The sequence below is a fragment of the Thamnophis elegans genome, chromosome 1 (genome assembly GCF_009769535.1).
Source record: "Thamnophis elegans isolate rThaEle1 chromosome 1, rThaEle1.pri, whole genome shotgun sequence".
NCBI lineage: Eukaryota > Metazoa > Chordata > Lepidosauria > Squamata > Colubridae > Thamnophis > Thamnophis elegans.
In genome coordinates, this window is record NC_045541.1 from 112644100 (window position 1) to 112663093 (window position 18994).

The 18994-nt window shown below is 40.3% G+C and overlaps 1 protein-coding gene across 1 annotated transcript in view; it reads left to right on the forward strand.

The window, feature by feature from the left end:
• Positions 1 to 18994, forward strand: part of PLEKHD1 (pleckstrin homology and coiled-coil domain containing D1) — a 32842-nt gene that overhangs the window by 7104 nt on the left and 6744 nt on the right. The window contains exons 2-8 of the mRNA XM_032227916.1: positions 1575 to 1668; positions 4800 to 4889; positions 5920 to 5996; positions 10481 to 10572; positions 13564 to 13616; positions 16987 to 17081; positions 18368 to 18461. Of these exons, the coding sequence (XP_032083807.1) occupies positions 1575 to 1668; positions 4800 to 4889; positions 5920 to 5996; positions 10481 to 10572; positions 13564 to 13616; positions 16987 to 17081; positions 18368 to 18461 (595 nt within the window). The remainder of the gene's footprint in view (positions 1 to 1574; positions 1669 to 4799; positions 4890 to 5919; positions 5997 to 10480; positions 10573 to 13563; positions 13617 to 16986; positions 17082 to 18367; positions 18462 to 18994) is intronic.

The following is an 18994-nucleotide window of genomic DNA, read 5'->3' on the forward strand; positions in this document are numbered from 1 at the left end:
ATTTATTTTCCATTCATTTTAAAACATCCATGTATTCTCAGTTTAGCATGCCTATATTACAGAGGTGATATTTTGTCTTTGAGATATGGATGGTAAAATAATTGGAGCTTAGCCATGCCATTGTTGACAGAAATGATTCTGGTCTGATTTTATGAGGAAAGTAAAGAAACCTCACCAGTTCAGGAATTTAAAAGAATTGAAAGGTGCCTTTGTTATCTTTAGACAGAAAATGTTTTCTTTTTGCTAAGAGAGTTGCTGAGAATTGGAATTACTCTGAAATTTATCTATATCTCATGACAAATACATCTCTTATCTTAATTCCTTTTGTAAAAGACACTTCCCATCTGGATAATTACATTTTGCTTTAGTCTTCCACTCCAAAGACAATGCCAGTGGATTTTAAGATTTATTTTCACCCATTTCATTAGCATGCTTACCGATGAGAAACTAAAGTGTCTTTATAAAAAAATCTAGACCTCATTATGCATTTTGTACATTATGTACAATATGTCTTCAGTGAATATTGTTTGTACATATATAATGGCTAGAGTGAATCATTACACTGAGAAGTACAAGAGAGTATATTTATATTTACTCTCTGAGCTACAACTACTAAGCTGAATTTGATGAAGTGAAGAATCTTCTCATGTATCACGAGTCTGCATCATTGATATGTTTTAGGATTTCTTTTTAAAGCAATTCACCTATTTACCATGACTTTACCCAGCCACTAATTCTCCCAATACAGGCAGTCCTCACTTTAGCAATCATAATTGGGAGCAGCAACTCCACGCTAAGCTCCACAGTCACTAATTGAAACATCACATGACTGGAATAGGCTTACAACTTCACTTCCTCTTTGCTCATTAAGCAAATCAAGTTTACTTCTGCCTTTTCTATTTACGGTACTCTATTTGTTACAACTTGAGAAACACACAAAATGGCAACAGTGATCACCGAGAGGGTCCTAAATGTGAGGAATAGTCACAAGATTTTTTAAAAAAAACTGTCCCAACTTCAAATGGTTGTAAAACAAAGCAGACAATAATCAAAGACTATATATCTTTTTTTCTTTGTGAAGGAGTTCAACATTTTTAACTGTTTCCAGATTTTCTATAATGGGAATTTATACAGAAGGCATTTTTAACAAATAAATATTTAAAAGTACCACATTACTTTTGCCCCAAAAATTCGGTGTGTGATAGTACAGGTATATGTAATTTTTCTGAGGCTGGCATTAGGTAGCAATACTTAGACTTGAAAAAATGCTGAAACTTTCAATTATCTTTTTGAGGTTTAAGAATGTAAATCAACAGGTTGTAATCACTGCAATGTAAAATAGGATCTGCAGAGAATTCAGTAAAAGGCAAGTTTCCTCAAAATGATACTAGTAGAATAGCAAAAGATATCATAAGAAAATGGCTAAATCTACAGAAAAGCCAATTCATACTTGTTCAGGTATATCACTTTCTACTACATTGTGGACCCATAGCATCCATCAGGGCTCAAATAACTACATTACCATTGCCAGTTGGAGAATTAAAATTTTATGTAAAGATATGTTTCTTTTTCAGATTCTTTATCATCAAGGAAAGTTTTCTGCTTTACTATGCTGAGAGTGAAAAGAAGAACTTTGAAAATAATCGGTACTTCAATATTCATCCAAAGGTTAGCAACATCTCCAAAGATATTCAGATAGGGTTTTGTAAGAAGGGAATCTAGAACGACTGGATTTCTGCTTCACAAAACATATTTGTGTACTTAAAATGAACTTTTAAAAACATTTAAATGAACCTACACTGTGTATTTAAGATATAGCATGCATTTTTAATCCCCTTGAAATCCAGATTACTTTTTCCTAGTTTAGCTTCCAAAAAGCCTGGAAGTTGTGGCACTTCAGAAAGCATTTGAGGACAACCAGGATTGTGTGAAGCCATCTGGAGTGATTGTTTTGACTGATTGACTGATTGATTCTATTTTAATGGTATTTGTTGCTTGACGTAAGCAACTCAGAGCCATTAGGAACTGAGTAGCGAACAATTATGTTCAGTAAGTAAATAAATACAGATAGTCCTCTGTTAACAACCATTCATTCAGCAAGTGTTCAAAGTTACAATGACACTTACAGCCTTTCCTCAGAATTAAAGACATCACAGCATCCCTGCAGTCAAATGATTGCAGTTTGGGTACTTGGCAAACAGCTCACAATGACAATGGTTGCAAAATCCCGTGGTCACATGAGCAATCTTTCACAGCTGGCTTCCAACAAGCAAAATCAATGGAAAAGTCACCACAAGGTCATATGACACTGCATTTAATGACCATGCGGGATTTGCTTAAAGGCACAGTGGTTTGAATGCAGTATTGCAGACTAACTCTACATTCCCAATGCCAGCAGTTCGATCATGACCGGCTCAAGATTGACTCAGCCTTTCCATCGTTCCGAGGTCGATAAAATGAGGACCCAGATTGTTGGGGGCAATATGCTGACTCTGTAAACTGCTTAGAGGGGGCTGTAAAGCACTGTGAAGCGGTATATACTGGTAAGTCTAAATAGTATTGCAGTCGCCATTGACTTAATATGAACTAGAACTTAACATGAACTAGAACTGCTGGAATTTGCTATCATAAGTCAGTATGGTTATATGATATCACACTTTATGACTATATCATTTAGCAACAGCATTCCAGGTCCTAATTACTGCCATTAACCAAGATTCCTGGTAAGTAAATATAGCTTCTCCATTCTATACTTCTTATTCTTGAAATTGTACTCCTTTTCTGAACACCCTGAACATTAGGAATTTCAGAAACTGTGGGGTTATGCATTAGAGTAGATTGGCTTAAGGCTTCTGACATTCACTTTGTTTTTATTCAGAAACTCAGTAATAATTCATGGAGGTGATTATGCCCTTCTGCCTTTAAATAAAAGGTACCACTAAATATACAGTATATGCTCAGCCTGAGAATAGCATGTACAGATCACTAGGTGTACTTCTGTTACTTCCTCCCCTCTGTCTTTATGAGGAATTGACACTTAAGCGTATGAACACTAAACAAAGGGACGAACTAGAAGGAATGACGGGATGTGAAATAGTTAAAAAGGTCTAATATTTAGGAGTTTATATTTCAACCTCAAATGGGAAGTTATACAAGTATAATTATGAACCATTATGGCATAGTATACAGACAGAGATGAAAAAATGGGAGAAACTACAGCTATGTTTGCTGGGAAGAATAGCAGCAGTGAAAATGAACATTCTACCTAAATTTTTATTTCTTTTTCAAACGCTACCAAAATTCAAAAAAGATCTGAGCTTGCTAGAATGGCAGAAGGGCATTAATAAATATTTGTAAAGTTTGTTTTTCAAAATTCTCATTAAAAAAAAGAGTACTTTTCATCTACACCTTGTAACTTAAGAGATCTACCAGCTGATCACAATTTGGGTCCTCATTTTCCTCACCTCGGAAGGATGGAAGGGTGAGTCAACCTTGAGCCTGATGAGATTTAAACTGCCAAATTGCAAACAGCTGGCAATCGGCAGAACTAGCCTGCAATACTGCATTCTAACCACTCGCCACCACGGTTCATCCATATGATCTATCTGCTGAGTTTGGCATTAATTGAAATATTGAAGAAATCTTAAAGAATTGCTCAAGAAGAAATACATTCTAATGGTGTAACCTAGAGGTCACCAGTGCACAGAAAACAGTGGCCAAACATTCACTGTTGAAGAGTTTACAACTAGCAACAACGTGTTTGAATTATTTGTACTCCTTTTCCTTTTTGGAAGAGGTTCTTGTGGATCAGGGAAGCTAAGAAAACTTGCAAAGCCTTTGTGTAAACATCCCTCCACATTTACAGAGGAGGAGGATAACTTTCAGTCATTACCAGTTTATGATTTTTATCATTTCCACTTATTTTCTTTCTATAATACCAACATATAGGAACAAATGAGAAAATAAACTCACAATATTCAGTATTCAGTCAGACAGAAATAGAACCGATCTGTCTGGAAACACCTTCCTTTAATAATCCTTTTTTCCCCAGCTAATTTTCTTTACAAAAAGTACCTCACATGATGTTGTAGCTGAGAGTGTGTGTTAGTATCTATGAGCTAAGTGAGCCTTGAACAGCAAGTCTCAGGATTAAGAAAGAGTTCTGTTCCTAACTCTAGCCTTAAGTTGAATTTGTAAGCAAACTGGAACAGGTTATTTAGTCAAATGTTTGTCTTATTATGTAGTCAGAAAAATACAAGCGCATGACATCACTCGACATGGACAAAAAGAGGACAGCATTCCTCTTTCCCTAGCTGAGGAATTGTTGAAGCCATGCAATGCTTTCAGGAACCATTGAAAACAGGCTGCACAGTATATTAACATACATGCACTATTTTGTGAGACTCATGGAGACATTATGTAGCTTCAGCGATTCATTGATGTGCAGGGGGTGGAGGATGTGTCACCTGCCTTTTCAAGTCAGATCTTGTTGCCGGCCGGCCACTCAGCCACAGTTGCTCCAAACAGTGAGATAGGAAGTATATTAAATAAATAGCTAAATAAGTAGGTAAAGAAACAAACAAATAAATAAATTTTGCCATCTTGAGTACTATAGTCAGCCTGTCCATAACTGTTTCTAAGCTGGAGTACTTCCTGTATATATTTCTCTGTTATCATTAGCTCTATGAGGACCACCGTTCTGGATGCTCATCTCTCAATCTTATCTAGTTCTAACTGCATCATGTCACTTCTCAATGGTGATTTTAACCAACTGTCTGAAATCTTTGGTGCCTCCTCAGGGTGTCATACCTCTTGGTGGATGCATCGTAGAAGCCAAAGAAGAATCCAATATGCCTTATGCAATGAAAATCTCTCATGAGGACTTCCATGTAAAGTTTTCTTTTTTTCTTCTTTCTTGTTACATTTAATAGATTTTTAATACTACACAAGTTGCTAATTAGAGAGTAAAGAAGTAAATTGCCCAATAGAAACATGCATCAGAGATACCCAAGCAATAAAACAGTGCTCCATCATTGAAGGTTTTTAAGAAGAGATTTGTCCAGAATATAGGGCTGTGATGGCAAACCTATGGCAAGTGTGCCACCCAGAGCCCTCTCTGCAGGCAAGCCAGCCATCGCCCACCTTGGCTCCACTGTGCATGTGCGTGCGCCTCCCACTGGACAGCTGATTTTGGGGTCTCTGCCATGCATGTGGGAGACACGCACGCATGCGTGGGGGAGTCATGTGTGGGGGTCGGGGGGCAGCCCTGTTTTTGGACCCAGGAGGCTTCAGGGAGGCCTACTAGGCCAAAAATGGGGCACGGGGGAGGAGCACGCACATGCGCAGGGGGCATGGTATGCGCACAGGGAGGGTGTTCTACGCACATTGCATTATGGGTTTGGGCATGCATGCTGTCACACACACTTTCGGCATGCGAGGACAAAAAGGTTAGCCATCACTGATATAGGGTATCCTACTTAAACAGGGAGCTTGACTAGAAGACCTTCAAGGTCCCTCCCAACTCTGCTACTCTATTAACCTGATTTCCCTTTGGTAGCTTATTTGCTAACAGACTGGGTGACCTGTGATGTTTTACATGAGTGTAACTGCCAGTAAAGAGAATTGTTAGCTGTGACATTAGAAATCCCTAAGGTTTTTCGTCTGTTTGTAGACCATCCCTTTCAATCGCTTAAGTTGTGCTACTTCCTTCCAGGAATCAATGCAAATTGTTTTCCCAACATTTACCATTCCCAGTATTACTCTGGGAAAGTCATGCAAGTAAAACCGATGTATGTGTTTGCAAATAGTCTTCTTTTTTATCATCGTTGTTTGTTTTCCTCTTTGATCAGCTGTGTTTACATGCCAGTTTCTCTTGAAGAAAAGATAGGGTTTATGATTTGGGGTTGTTGGTTTTTTTAGGGCAACATTGTACTAGCAGCAGAATCAGCTTATGAACAATCCCAGTGGTTGGAGATGCTTCAGGAGTCTGGAAAAGTGTAAGTGTGCCATGCAATCACCCCATTTTGCTTGTCTTGATTTTGAATTGCATCCAAGTCACCGTTACTTTTATTTTGGAGTTCTTATGGTCAATAAGCATTGCGCAGTATGGTGGCTTGAATGCTTCTTCTTTAGCAGTTTTTCTCTTAAAAATATTGTGTGAGGATAGAGATAAGATGGGAGAATTATGAATGGAGAGTGACAACAAGAAAGGTCAGTGCAATCAGGACCTGGAAGGGCTCTTTGGTTTTGCAAATATTTTGGTTAATATAAACAGTTCAACCCCACAAGAATTAATACCCTGGAAGAATTCACTATGGCGTACTTCCAGTAAGCCCTGCTTTTGCTGATTCCATTGTTTTATCTGCATCTCAGGATACACAGGGGGTGTGGCATATTATTTATCGCTGCTGTTGTTGCTGCTGTTACTATTATTAATTAAATATATACAGCTGTCCAACTCCATTGCAATTCTGGGTGGCACATAATCACTTTTAGACATGTGCTTTCTTCTCCCAATAAAATCAATAGAATCCTATTGTGTATAAATTGCCTAGGGCTGTGGACTTGATTTTAAGAATGCGATTGGATGCCCAACTTTGTAAATGCTTACTGAATCTATGATATTCACATGGCTCTGAGTAGAAGCAACTAATAAGCAAAAAACCCAATATCCTTATCAAGGAGAAATCCAAATAAATCTGCATATAAACTGGGAGCAAACGCCACACTCAGTAGCACTGATGGTGTTACCTAGTCACTTCCAAACAACCAAATGCAGAGAGCATCAAGGACTCCACATTTCAACTTTGAACTACGTATATTGTCTTTCGGAGGAATCAGTAGGAGGAATCAGATATTACTGTCGCTGTCTCTGCCTTCTCTGTTAACAATTTGTTTCCCCAGTTCCTTTCAAGTTTGTTACCTCCCAAGATTTCTCTGTTTCTGATATCAACTTCTCTTTAGGCTTCTATCAAATAGGGAGAACCAGTCTGGTCTAGTGATTAAGGCGCTTAGCTAGAAAGTGGAAGTCTGTGAGTTCTAATCCCGCCTTAACCATGAAACCCGCCTGGGTGGCCTTGGGCCAATCATTCAAACAGGAAGAGAAAGGTGTATTAGATATGTTTCCCATCTTGAGTTATTTGTAAAACTATTAAAGGCAGGATGAAATATAATAGAAGGAAGATAGCAGAACTCCACCCTTTCAGCAAGGAACACAAGGTTTTGGATTTGTAGCTGTTTGTCCTTTCCCCTCTATTGGTCAATTTCAATAGTCCCTCTCTCACAAGTAAGAAAGCAAATTGTCCATGATCTAGCCAGTTTCAATTATTCTAGAGATGGTTGTACATTTATGGCAGGGATTCCCTCCTCTTTAAATTCTTTCAGCCCTTGTGTTTTTTAATAGATTTTTTTAAAAAATTCAATTATCTTAATTTTAGGAAATGTGCAAATATAGTATTAAAAAAATGGTCAGACAAACCAGCCGAGAGAAGTTAGGCAGAGCTCTGAAGTAAAAATCTTCTGGTTTGTGATTAGTCATGTTTTCCCTTCTGGCTTCTGATATGTTGAAAACAGATGGCAAAAAGCCAAGGAGCAAGCGAATGCCATGGCCTATGAGTGGCACACGTACATATCTGAACAACACACTTGAGCAACAATTGAGTGTTAACAATTCAGTGAAGGCAGGAGACGGACCGGTAATGGAGATCAGAGACAGCAAATGTTATGCTGGCCTTGTCTTGTCGTGACTCAGGGATGTAAATATCATTTTAACTCAGTAGTGGGAAAAGGCTGCTAGGAAAGAAATGTGATTCTAAAGAGAAATTGTGGGATAGAGCCTGCATTAGCTTCTTTCCTTAATATATTACATCTGACACCCAGGCAGCCACATAAAATGCATTTCCTAGATCCCATGGAATGCAGTGGGATTGACTTCTGGGTGAACGTGTCCCAGGCTGATGGCTCATCTCTGCCTACCAGAAAGTCTGACTCAGACTTATCTTGGTTAGGAACCTTTTCCCCACGTGAATCCAGCTATAACACAAGCATGCGTTTGCAACATCTTTTTTCTGCCATGTCCCTATGACTTTGCCTCCGGTTGATTTCCCCAGCCCATGTATGAGACAGGCCAAAATCATCCTCACCAGTGCCTGTATTAAAATAGAATCCCCGCCTTATTCTAATACTACCCAAAAGCAGCCTCATGATATATAAAATTAATTAGGCTTATCACTATTATTTTAGAGAGAAAGTAGGTGCCTAGCACAGTGGGAATAGAAGCAAGGTAGGGATCAGCAATGGGGACAGGCAATTTTGTTCTTGATTGGTTTTCTGACATTTCAAGGATGGGGTGATGATACTCATTTCAACAGTGGGAAAAGCTCCATGTCAAATGGATAAGCATATCTGGCTTGAACAAGCTGGAAGAGAGTCAGAAGGACCTGTTCAGTTCAAGGGCTCTTGACTCCTGTCATCTATCTTTAGCTAAAAATGGATAATGTAATTTAGAATATTGTAACCAGAATGAGTGGAATTAGTGATCCCATCAAAAAGGCAGTGCATTGTGCATGGCCCCAAATAATCAGCCAATGGGGTATTGTTAAAACAACTTTGAATTCCTTGCTGATATAAAGCTTATGAAACACCAAGGGTCAGGCTACAGATTCATCTAATCACATACTTCTTCCATTAAGTGCCGTGTTCTTCCCACCCAAATTGCCAGCTTTGCAGGGGAAAGCAATCCAGACTGGTGTCCTAATGTGGGAGGTTAAAGAGGGGAGTGCTCACTGCAGTCTCTGCTGCAGTACTAGCTTTGCCATTTGGGTTTCCATTCATTTTGACAGGAACTTTTAGGGTAAGTCTAATTTACATTTAGATGGACTTAAATGGAGAGTACAAGAGAGAGCAATAGATGCTGATCTCTTACTGTGGTGGAATGTAGTGCAGATTCACAGGAGGGAGGGGGTCTTTCCCAAGGAGTAGAGACAGAGTGCTTTAGTCTGGCAAGATTCCTGGCTATAGGCCGGCAATAATAAATTACTCTGGAGTAATTCTTCATGCCATTAGCTATCTTCTACATAGTTTGCTCTGTCCTGCTCATCTCCTCCCACCTGTGCTTCAAGGCAAACGCAATGAGGAGCATCTTTATTGCCTGGTACAGCTTAAAATAGCTTTGAAGAATTGCTTCAACAGTCATGCAATTGTTTAGTTAAGGAGGGTAGCTTGACTGTGAAGGTCAAGAACATTCTGAAAAATGTGGCTTCGGTCGGATTTCGGGAGCCAACTAGCCATCTGTGACAGAGCTGTGAAGCAAGATCTATCTCCTTTTTATTGTACTCTCAACTTGGGGAGAGAATAGAATAGGGGTTAATGTAATATCTCTCACCCCATCACACAACTGAGTAAATCTATGTCAGCCAACTATATCCCAATGCAGTAGTCATTTGGGAATTCTTCCAACATTCAGAATAAGGGGGGGGGAATCCATCTTGAGCTTCCATATCTGCCTGAAACATAAATCTGGGTGCCATAGTCGTTTAAGGTGGAGCCTGCTCCAAATCTTAGTGTCCTGATCCATGTGTACTTTAGGATTCTCAAATTCCATTTTGCAGACTCACAAGAAATGGAAGCAGTTTGCACACAACATTGAACAATTTTATATTGTATATCGTTAAGTATTTTAACCAGTACCAAATAATAGAGTGCCAGTGAAACATGAGAATTGTGGTTTGCGACTTGCAGTGAGGGTTTAAAGCTCTAGGTAGCAAGAGACAAAGGTCCGGACCAATATATTGAAAGAAAAAATTCAAGTAATGAATTATGCAGGCATCCTGTTGTTACAGCCCTTTTATTCTTGGAAGGGAAATGAGTTCCAGATTCCTTCATGGCAGTGGTGGGTTTCAAATGTTTTTAGAACCTATTCTGTAGGTGTGGCCTGTTTTGTGGGAGTGGCTCGGCAGTCATGTGAGTGGGGTGGGAGTGGCTTGGCAGTCATGTGACCAGGTGGGAGTAGCTTGGAAGTCATGTGACCAGGTGGGAATGGCCAACTTGATGTTACTCAACCGGAGATGTCATAGATTGGGTAAAATGTGGTGAAGCTCACTTAACAACGCTTTTGCTGAGCAACCAAAATTTTGGGCTCAATTGTAGTCATAATTCAAGGACTATCTCTGCCTTCCTTTGCATGGCAGCCTTGTCCTAGTAAACTCCTTCTCCTTTCTGGCAATTTTCCTCTCTGTTAGAGGCACCATAGTGCTGGTTCTTTTCAGCTTCTCCCACTTTATCTGTTCAACTGAATAGTACAGAAGGAAGGCAAGACTGTCAGCAGTTTTCAAAGTTATTTTCCTTTGTCCTGGGAGAGAACATGAAAGAAAGAACCACCTCCCCTTGTCTGACACCTAGGAAAGGAGGAAAGAAAAAGGAGGAAAGGGAAAAGGAGTCTGTGTTCATTCTTTGATTTCTCTTTCTGTTCCCTTTTTTGAAGGACCTGGAGAAATGCTCAGCTGGGTGAAGCGATGATTGAGAGCCTTGAAGCTCAGGGACTACAACTGGCCAAAGAGAAACAAGACTATTTAGGTTGGAACTAATAGCAGCATATATTTAAAAATATTATCATTTGTACACCAACCTATTAAATAAGGCAGTGCAGCACTTCAGATGCAAAGGCTTTAAAAGGTAGTTCATGATATATCCAGAGATTTCCTCACAGACTCGCCTCTGGAATCGCTCTGCGATTACCAAAGACAGTCAGGCAGTCCCAGGAGAGGACGTCAGAAAGCTGCAAAGAGGATCCATGTAAGCACCCCTTCAAAACCTAAGCACCTTTTCTCTTTGAATCCAAAGTGCTTCTGACGCTACTCAGTTCACACTCACTGTCTCCCATTGTGTGGCCTATTTTTGTTATGTAAGCCTCTATCCAGTTGGGAAGATGACAGAATAGGAACATGCCAGAGTCTTAAGAATTGCTTTGGAAGTTTCCCACATGTTTAGGACAGTGACGTGCGGTGAGGTTTATGGCTGGTGAGGCAGTCCTCTCCCCCGACATCCCACTGTCTAAAGCGCTTTCTTTCGCCCGCCTGAGCTCTGACAGGCAAGGGAAAGAAAGCGGCAGCCCACCAGTAGAGGTGGGCGAAACACCCACCTCTGATGGTGGGCTGCCGCTGACACATAGATGAGGCACGTGGTTCTCCTGCCTCCTCCTGTAGAGGGCGTTTTTAGAGGCTTTTTTAAACAGTTAAGTACTAAGCAGAGTCATCCACTGTGACTCTGCCGCGGACACAGAGGCGGGTGAAAGAAAGTGGCAGCCCGCCAGCAGCGGCTGGCAAAAACCCACCTCTGCTGCGGGCTGCTGCGGACGCATAGATCAGGCACATGGTTCTCCTGCCTCCTCCTATAGGGGGCAGTTTTTTAAAGGCTTTTTTAAACAGTTAAGCACTAAGCAGAGTCATCCACTGTGACTCTGGCAGCAACTCCCTCAGCCTTTTTCCTTTTACATTTTTTTTTCTTTTCATGATGACAGTGGTGAAGCTCTGCCTCCCCTGCCTCCTGACTGCATGTCTCTGGTTTAGGAAGTGGTCTTGACAGACAAGGCTTCCTCAGGGGTGCCTGCCCTCCAGCTTTGGGAAGGAACCCTCCCTGTCTCATATCACCATTCCTTCAGTACTTGGCCAAGGTTTCTCAGTACAGGTAGTCCCTGACTTACAACCATTCATTTAGTGACTGTTTGAAGTTACAGTGGCACTGGAAAAAAGTGGATTATGACTATTTTTCACACTTACAACTGGCATTGGTTAGTGATTAAAATCTGGATGCATAGCAATTGGCATATATTTATGATGGTTGCTCTGTCTGGGGTCATGTGATCACCTTTTGTGGCCTTCTGACCAGAAAAGTCCATGGGGAAGCCAGATTGACTTAACAACCATGTTAGTAACTTAACAACTGAGGTGATTCGCTGAGCAACTGCAGCAAGAAATGGAGCAAAACTCAGTTAACTTGTTTAACAACAGAAATTTTGGGATCAATTGTGGTCACAAGTTGAGAACTATCAGTACTTCCAAGCTTTTTCACATCAACAATATATAATCCCTATGGTTTTATGCCCAACCTTGGCCATGATAAAGGTTTAATTTGATGGTTTGATTAATTCTTGTTCTTGTCCATGCTGGTACAATCCTGTTAGACTTGTTGCCTCTGCTGAATTTTCATTGTGTTTTTTATGCCAAGTGAGCAGTGATGTGCATCTGAAGACTCTTAGCCTCTTCCCCATGTGAATTAAGATCTGTCACGAGAGATAACTACATTAGGCTGAGTTCTCCATAGAATGATTATGCCTCTCCCCTGTGCAATCAGGGTTCCAGATCTTGGTCAAGCTTTGTAACTTTGTTCCAGTTGTTGCTTTTCACTATAGAGCAGCCTTCCCTAACCTGGCTTTACATGCTGGCTCTGAATTCTGGGAGCTGTTATTTAATAATGGAGAACTGGAAGACTGGTGTAGGCCTCCCTGTCAATTCAGAGGGCCTGGAAATGAAAGGGAGAGAATAACATTTCTGAAGAAAACTTCAGTATATGAGACATGTACCACTTTAGAGAGTAAGGTCTACTCCAAGCATAGACAGCCTGGTGCCCGCCAGAGGTTTTATACTAAAATGCCCAACAGCTCCAGACAACATGGATAGTTATAAGGGTGATGGGAATTGTAGTTAAAAATCTCTGAAGGAAAATCAGATTGCGACATGCTGATGAGTCCCATAGAGCAATCTTTTATAGTTGCTGAGAGAGATTGGCTCTTTTGTATCTTTAAGCTGGTATAACTAATAACCTTAATCAAGCAGCATGAGCTAATGAGGCCAAACAAAAGGAGGACAAAGTTAATGAGAATTTCAGGAATGCAGATGGTTTCCATAATCTAAGATAGTCTCCTATTTCCAACTAAAATCTTCATGTGACAGGAAAACAAAACGTGCGTAGAGGGAAAAACCAATTAAAAGGTTGTGCAATCAATATTCCCCCATATGTAGCTCTTCTCTTGCTTCATATTTTCTCTTGTATTTTAACTCGAAGCAGAGTGACATTATTCATAGATACAAAACAATCTTGTGGGTAGCCAAATATTTCACCATACTTGTTTTGTAGGCAACATCCACATTATTGCTAGGAACACTATTATTTTAATGCCCATTTCCCCCTCATAACCTCTTAATAAATCAAAGCCTTCTCCGCTACTTTGCTGTTGGTCTAATTTAGCACATATCCTGTGATTTTACTCTGATCTGTTAAGTAAAGGTGATGAAGCTGGTGAGAGAATTGCAAATTATAGCATATTGGTTTTAGCTAAAGCTCTGCAGGGAAAACCGTGAGTAGCAGAGCAAGCTATTCTTTGCTGTCGTTTTTTATGGATGCAACAAAAAACAAGCTTACTGAAGCTATTTCATAAAGTTCAAATCAGAACATTAAGCTGTACAAGAACCAAAGCTGCATTTTTCAAGATCCATGTAATCTGTGTCTGATAATTTTCAATTATCACTTCGATGGTGATTGCTTTCATTGATCATTGTCTATTTGCAGATAAACTGATGGAAGAAACAGAGGAGCTATGCCTGCAGAGGGAACAGAGAGAGGTTTTATTTCCTCATTTTAATTGCTTAACTTACATACATGAAATATCTATCGTCTATCTCAATAGTTCCACTGAATTACAGTGTAGTTGGCCTCTGCTTGCTTTTTCACCTTTTAAAGTTTAGACTTTAGATACCTTTCTTCCAACCTATTGTCCTCCAAATTTGTTGGACCATAATTCCCATTACCCGTTAATACCCTGGCTGGGCATCATGGGCTTTTCATTAGACTATTGGCCAATCATAGTATTTGTCAGTCAACTTGAAATAGCATGATGTCCCTATTTGTAAGACTAGGGGTTCTTTCTCATGTTGAACAAATTGGAGTAGTATTATCATTGTAATCTTGCCTTTGTTTCACCCAGGGATATTGCCTACCTCTCTTGGTTTGGTTTCTGCAAATAGGTTACTCTTGAAAATGTATGATAATGCTTAACAATCAGAATGGAGGGAGTGAGTTGGAGAAGAATGTCCCAATTCTATGAAGAGCAACATTTCTAGTTCTTAATAAATGCGACACCTGGGTGAACATTGAGGTTGAGACCTTGTGATAAAATAAGGGAATAATTCCTTTCCCACTCTGGCATATAATTTCAGCTCACATTCAAGAGAGAATTGGAAATGTAGCTTTCTGTTGCTCCATTGCCCTCCTCCTACGTTTCACATGTGGGGAGGGAGAAGGGGCAATTCAATCCTGCAGTATAGAAAACAAGGAAAGTGAGGGAGATATGCGGGAGAACTCATATTGCCTAGGCAAAAAAGTGCTGATTTTTTTTTAAGTTCAAAGAAATGAAACAACATTTGGAAGCGGTTCAGGCAGATGCCATCCTGATTCACTGGAGTGTAAGAAGGGGGAGGAGATACTGTACAACACAATCCAACTTGCAAGATTCTGCGTGTATTATATCATAGACAATCTCAGTAAAAGTAGTTTCGGCCTTCCCGTGGAGCTGATTTCCTAGTTTGGGGCCAACATGCAGAAAAGTTGAGTGAGGAAGTCTGAGTGCTGAGACATCTGGTGGGGGAGGATGTGGACATACACAATCCTTGAGCATCCTGCCATTCTACCCATGCTTTCCTGGAAGTAAATCCTATAATATCTCATAGACCAGTGTTTCTCAACCTTGGCCACTTGAAGATGTCTGGACTTCAGCTCCCAGAATTCCCCAGCCAGCATTCGCGAATGCTGGCTTGGGAATTCTGGGAGTTGAAGTCCAGACATCTTCAAGTGGCCAAGGTTGAGAAACACTGTCATAGACCCATTTTGCTGAGGAGAGTTAAATGCATTGGAATTATTATGGGAATCAATTCTTGTCTAATTTAGATAATAACCCAATTTTTATTTACAGATCATAGCTGAGGCAGCTAAAATTGTCTTTTGCTGCTCCAGTTTTAAAGCAGTATTTCCCCAATTCTCTTGATACAGTTTGCCCAGATTACAATTTTTTATTTTATTTTTAAACTTGAATTAAAAAAAATAAACTCTCCTGTGAAATAATACTAGTCACATGCTGCATAGACATTCAATTTGAGAGAGAAAAAAAGGAGACACCAGGTTCTGTCAGTTGCTAGTTCTGTCACTATTTACAGTAAGTATTATCTCTAGTTCTATGCTATTTGTGCAACTCTCTAGCTAAGATGGATCACACCACTAGCATTTGATCCGACAGGTATTTCTGGATGGTTAGTCATCAACAGTTTGGGGTGTCAGTCTAGCCCCTGTTGCAATTATGGCAGCAGCTCTGGTGACCACTATCTTTTTCCTGCCTCCTCCATTTTCTTCTCCTATGGGTCTTCTTCAATAGCCCAACCATCTAAACAGGTTGCTGTCTAATTCAAATAATGGGTATATTACAATGTTTTTGCTGCTTATGCAGACAAGGAATTTCACTTGCTTGTACTTTTGACTGCTTTTATTAGTTGGGAGGGCACCAGCCATGAGATCAGAACTGTGCTTCTTGGTCTTTCCCTGCCATCACCGTCATAGTCTTGTATACTATTCAAGGAGGACAGAATTTCCTTGCAATTGCTGGCTACTTCATCCCATGCTCTCCTCCATCCCTGTGTCCAGTCAGCAACCTAGTTTTGAGCGTGATATCTGTTACATATGTTAATAGAGAGTGAAGCCTGGGATGTAGGTTTCACTCAGGTCCGCTTTCCAAGCGGGAAAGCAGGAAGGTTTAAATTCATTGGCTGACACCACAGGCGGGGAAATAGAGCCACCTGAATGGTTGATTTGCCTGACAGCTCCCTTTAAGAGAGGGAGCTGTCTGACAGCCTGCAGCAAAATGTACCAAGCCTGCAATAAAGAGCTGTTTACTCACTATTCTGAGTCCTGCCTCTTCATTTGACCCACACTTCCAACACCTTCAGTATTTGTTTGGAGCAACTAGGCCATGTTCAGAGGTAGTCCAGATCACAAATGTGGAGGAGATGTTGCATTGGGCAGGAGCATTGGTAGCAATGGTGGGTTGCTGCGGGTACGGCCCGGTGCAGCCGTACCGGTAGTGGCCTGGAGCAGCTGAGAATGTACCGATATGTGGCTCGTTTGGCCCACCCACCTGCCCGCGCTCTATAGCTGTATTTATGCCAAAAGGCACACTGTGCATGTGTGCACAGCATGCTGTGCCTGAGCAAGTCCCTGCCTCAGGCGCATGCACAGCGCATGTCCGCCGTGTGCATGAACAGCGTACCAGTAGTGACAATAAGAGTAACCATTGATTGGTAATGCTTTACCCCCTGTACCTCATCATACCCACTACTTGCTGTTAGTTAGTAGGCATCCTGAAACACAGGAAATCCCATCAAGTTGTTAATAGTGGAACCTAGAAAGTATTGGGTAGGTGAAAGTAATCCTGGAATGGGAAGACAGTCTGCTCATTGAAGCCCAAGGCAGCCACTGTTTTGAAACAGCAATTTCCTCATTGAGGATCAAAGAGCTACAAAGTAAGGTTGAACACAGACTAAGTTCCTAGTGATTATGAGGTGTGATAGGGAGTTATGTCATCCCATTACTGAGAGTGTGCTATTACCTGTCTACTTTCTTAGCATACTTTTCCTCTTAAGACTGAAAAATGTCAGTTGTCGCTGCACCACTTTAAAACAGATGCTGTCTTTCCTTCCCCATCATTAAAAAAAATGCTTTCCAAAGCACTCTGTTTTAGAAAAGTCCCCAATGTTTATTCAGAAAGCAACCTGTGAGGGGGGAAAGTGCATATGCAGCAGGCTCACATATCTTAGTTTGTGTTGAACACTAGTATCAACATTTACTGTAAGTTGTACTTGCTACATAGCTGTGTAAATGTTCAAACTTTAACTAGAAAGCAAACTCTGCAGTCGTTTGAATTCTGCATTTATTCTCTTTTTTCTTAAGGCCTTGGAGCATCTCAATCAAGTACTGGAGGCAGAAAATAAGCAGTTTGAAGAAGTAGTACAAGATCTTCGAGGGGAACAGGAGCAGATTAAACGGTAATGCCCCTCAGCTGTCAAGAGAACCAAATAATAGCTGGCATTAGTGGTAAATCAGTTTTAAATATGGCTCACAGCCTAGTTAGCATTATCTGTACAACTTGAGCTGTGAGTTGGCTGAGAGAAATATTTTCCACATGTTGTGCAAAATTACAATTTTAAAGGAGTGCCATCTTCAGGAGAAATCGGACACTTCCACACTGTCAAGATTTCAACCTCCCTCCCTCATTTCAGACAAACATTTAAAACGCAACCTTAATCATCTTTGATTCTTCTCACCTCAAAACGTCCTGAGCCAATGAGAGTTTACCCTCTTTCACTCCAGCTGACTAATGGGAGATAGTGGGTCACATACCTTGCTGCTGCAATCACTAGACTGAGTAAGTTCTAAACAATGCAGAAATAGGATGGTGAACCTCTGTGGAGGAAGGAGTATAGAAATGGCTTTCCTGAGCCTAAATCCAGGAGATGGAAAGAGATGAGAATTTCTGCCAGTGGAAAAATGCAGAAATATAAGACAGTATATCCACATATTGTGAATGCGGTTAAAGAGAAACACAGACCTTTCTTCTTCAGATAAGACAGAAAGCAAAGGAGAGAAAGTGATAGACATTTGTGTTTTCCATTTTCTTCTAAATGCCACACTGCATCTATCCCTTACCTTAAACTACCCTACTTTTAAGATATAGCAGCAAAAGAGTCATGTTGGTGCTTGCTGATACATATCATGAAATCAGGTCACTTGTATTGAAAAAGAAGCTATGTCTTTGTAAGAGTTCTTAGATTTTCAGTAGCTAAAATGTTTCTTATGTATTATCTGTTATATTGCATATTAAACATCATGTTGGCAATGTAGCTATATGACCTGACCCATGTCAGAAAAAAAAGATACACAACTTGCAATTCTAGGATTGAATGTATCTGGTCGATTTCATACATTTTTTTCACCATCTAGACTTCTCTAAAATTGTGATGCCAACATTTGGGGATGTGATTTCCTGCTAATTTTGAGTTAGGAAATACAGTATGTTAAAACTGTAGCATAGGCTTTAAAATAGATTGGAGTCCATTTAAAAAAAAATAAAGCACTCAAGTGTACCCTCAATATTCTAAAAATAAAAACAAAACAAAATGTCCTTAATTTCTACCTCCACCATGGCTATTGTGATCTTGAATGTCTCCTCTCTGAAAATTTACATGATTAAAAGGATGCCCATCCTCAGTCTTGTATTACAACACAGAGTTGAAAAATATGCTTCAATGGCTTTTGCGTGGTTCTTTAACAGAGAGCTGGAAATGACTGCCCAGTCCCTCAAAGGAGTAGAAGAAGAAAAGAAAGGACTACAAACTCTGACAGAAGCATTACAGAAGACATTGGAAGTAGGTGCTTGGTTTTTCTCCTGATGGCAGCCTCCAATGACTAGTAAAGGGCCTCCTTAGAAATAACTAAATAATTGAAATTACAAATAAAAGCTGCAAAGAAATGTTGAGGTTCCAAACCCAGCTTGTTCATGATTCCAGTCAACCATGCCTCTTTCATTCCATCTCTCCATCCCAAATGAAAGTGCAGTATTCTGGATCCACTGAGCATCCTTGTTAAGGTGCTCCATTTAGGGACCCACTTAGCAGCTTTGTCAGTCTTGGGTGATCTCTCCCTTTCAGGCAGAAGTCTTTTTAAGGCTTTTCTTTCTTTCTTTCTTTCTTTCTTTCTTTCTTTCTTTCTTTCTTTCTTTCTTTCTTTCTCTCTCTCTCTCTTTCTTCCTTCCTTCTTTCCTTCCTTCCTTCCTTCCTCCTTCCTTCCCTCCCTCTCTTCCTCTCTTCCCACCCACCCATCTTGTCACACTTCTGTACTCTTATGCTTTTCACCAGCCTACTCTTTTCCATGAATGGTGCCCATTGGACTACATAGTCAA